Source organism: Otolemur garnettii, unplaced genomic scaffold (assembly GCF_000181295.1).
Source record: "Otolemur garnettii isolate 467f Iridium unplaced genomic scaffold, OtoGar3 scaffold00128, whole genome shotgun sequence".
NCBI lineage: Eukaryota > Metazoa > Chordata > Mammalia > Primates > Galagidae > Otolemur > Otolemur garnettii.
In genome coordinates, this window is record NW_003852523.1 from 1,951,927 (window position 1) to 1,954,348 (window position 2,422).

The following is a 2,422-nucleotide window of genomic DNA, read 5'->3' on the forward strand; positions in this document are numbered from 1 at the left end:
CCTCCCTGGGCTGCTGGATGTGGTGGTGACCCCTAGTGGGAATGCCCTGCACAAGTGAGTCACGCTCGTGTGCGCTCCCCGGGGCCAGGCCTCCCCGGGCTGCTGGGGGCAGGCCAGAGCACTGGCAGGCAGCATGGCTTTCTCAGGCAGCGCAGCACTTTACATTAAACTTAGATGAATGCAGAAGGCATCACGGCAACTGAGCTGGAGTGAACCGCTCTGTGGCATTTGGTACCCTGGCAATGCTGTACAGCCACCAGCTCTGTGTGGCTCTATGACAAAACATTGTCATCACCCCCAAACAACTTCATACCCTTTGGAATTCAGCCCCCCCATCTTCCTGCCTGCCATTTTGGAAGTCACCCACTTGCTCCTGGTCTCTGGAGTGACCCACTCCATACAGTTCATATAAATAGGGTCACACACGTCCCCTCTCACACCTGGCTGCTTTCCCTCAGGTCCACCCGTGCAGTCCCCTGGGTCAGTGCTTCATGCTTTTTATGGCTGGGAAACATTCCGCTGTGTGGCTGGACCACATTTTGTTTGTCCACTCGTCTGTTGACAGGCATGTGGGCAGTTAGTACCCTTCAGCTACTGTGGATGATTATTGGGATACAGGGCTATTTGAGTGGCTGTCCTCAGCTCTTTTGGCCTACCCCTCCTGGGCTTTCTGCTGCTCCTGTGGGTCTAGGAAGTGTGCATAGGGCCTGCCGGGTGCCCACATGGGGTCTGGTGGGGCTCTCCCCCTCCTGCTAGGAGGATCTGTTCCCCCATAGGGCCCCACCTTCTTGGCCAAGGCTGTCCCAGGATGCGGGGCAGGCTGAGCTTCCCTCACTGCTGCGTCCTCCTGGGCTCTGGGCACCTTTCTTCCCCTCTAGTAGCCGCCGGGTACGTGGCACTGGTGGGCTTACCTCCCTGTGCTGCAGACCACTCCAGTCTGGATATCGTGGAGGGCTCGCTTGGGTCCCGTTCCTCCAGGTGGGGCAGACTCTCACCGGTGCCTGTCCCACCCTCCAGGGGAGTCTCCAGGTGCAGAAGCAGGCCTGGGAGCCGGCTATTTCGCCCTCATTGTGGTGGCCATCTTTGTCCTGCTGGCAGGGACAGCTGCCCTTCTGATTGCCCGCTTTCGGAGAATGACCAGAAAATACAACGTCAAGATCCAGGCTGACAACTTCAGCTACCAGGCGTTTCACAAATGAGAGGCCCCGTCTGACCTGCAGGTGCGTTTGGAGGGAGGAAGAATGGAGTGTCCAGCACAGGCCCTGCCTGGCTGCCTGGTGACGGCGGGTGGGTTTTGGCACAGGGTATATTTGTGTGTGTCAGGGTTCTGTGGGTCTTGCTGGGTGTGTGTCCTCCCTCCTGAGAAAGCAACAACTGGCAGTCAGGGAGGGGAATGGACAGTGGCTGATTGGCGATAGGTTCTGCCCACTCACACAGCACCGGCCCCCCAGAGCCAGGCAGTGCCACAGGTGTGAGAGCAGGACTGTGGTGCCTGCCTCAAGTTGAAGCTCTGATCCCCACTTCCTGGGTGGTCCAGTCAAGGTCCTGAGTCCTCGGTGCGTCAGTTTCTTCACTTGTGAAGGGACGTGTATGGTACCAGTGCTGCCTACCGAGAGGCGTGGGAGGACCGAGGCACACAGCCCATTCCACTGTGTCTGGCACCCTGTGAATGCCACATGGTCCTGCGGCTGTCCTTGGTTCTGTGTCCCTGAACGCTTGCACTCACGAGGGAGCATCGCATGTGCTGTGGCTGCCGCAGTGGGCGTCCCACACTGCCACGCTCTCTGGGCAGCAGCCACGACTCAAGTTCAGAAATTTGAGTATGAAGGTGCTTTTCCGATCTGCCCACAGGCTGGTCACTTTCTGGGCCTGCACGTAGCTTGCCAGGAAACAACGGCCTAACGGTCCAGAGCGCTGCATTCTCTGTATAAGCCTTTAACAGGATATGTCAAGGCTGCTATTTAGCAAAGATCTTGAGGGATAGAAAAAAGAAGAAAGATTGCAAACGGCGCTTGGCAGTGTGTGTGCCTGTCCCTCCAGACACTCAGAGGTGCTGGTGACGAGGGTGGTGGCAGCACCTGGGCCGACCCGTGCTCTACCCCTTACCTGTGTGTTCTCGCTGCCTGTCTCACCTGGCAGGAGTTAGCGACTCGGGAGGCAGAGGGAGCAGTGCTGTCAGTGCCTCCTTTGGTTTCTTCACAGATGACACAGGTTGATTTTTCTTTTATTCACTCTCCACTTTTCTTGCAAAAGCCTTTATGTGAGAGGAGCCTGCTTTGTACAATGTCTGTGTGTACAGTGTCTGAATACAGTGTCTGCCTACAGTGTACAGTGTTTGGCTACAGTGTACAGTGTCTGTACAGTGTCTGAATACAGTGTCTGCCTACAGTGTACAGTGTTTGACTACAGTGTACAGTGTCTG

The 2,422-nt window shown here is 56.6% G+C and overlaps 1 protein-coding gene across 1 annotated transcript in view; it reads left to right on the forward strand.

Moving 5' to 3' along the window:
• UMODL1 (uromodulin like 1) overlaps window positions 1-2,422 on the forward strand; it is a 65,329-nt gene that overhangs the window by 60,791 nt on the left and 2,116 nt on the right. Inside the window, exon 23 of the mRNA XM_023518084.1 lies at window positions 1,018-1,220. Coding sequence (XP_023373852.1) covers window positions 1,018-1,199 — 182 coding nt within the window. The 3' untranslated portion in view covers window positions 1,200-1,220. The remainder of the gene's footprint in view (window positions 1-1,017; window positions 1,221-2,422) is intronic.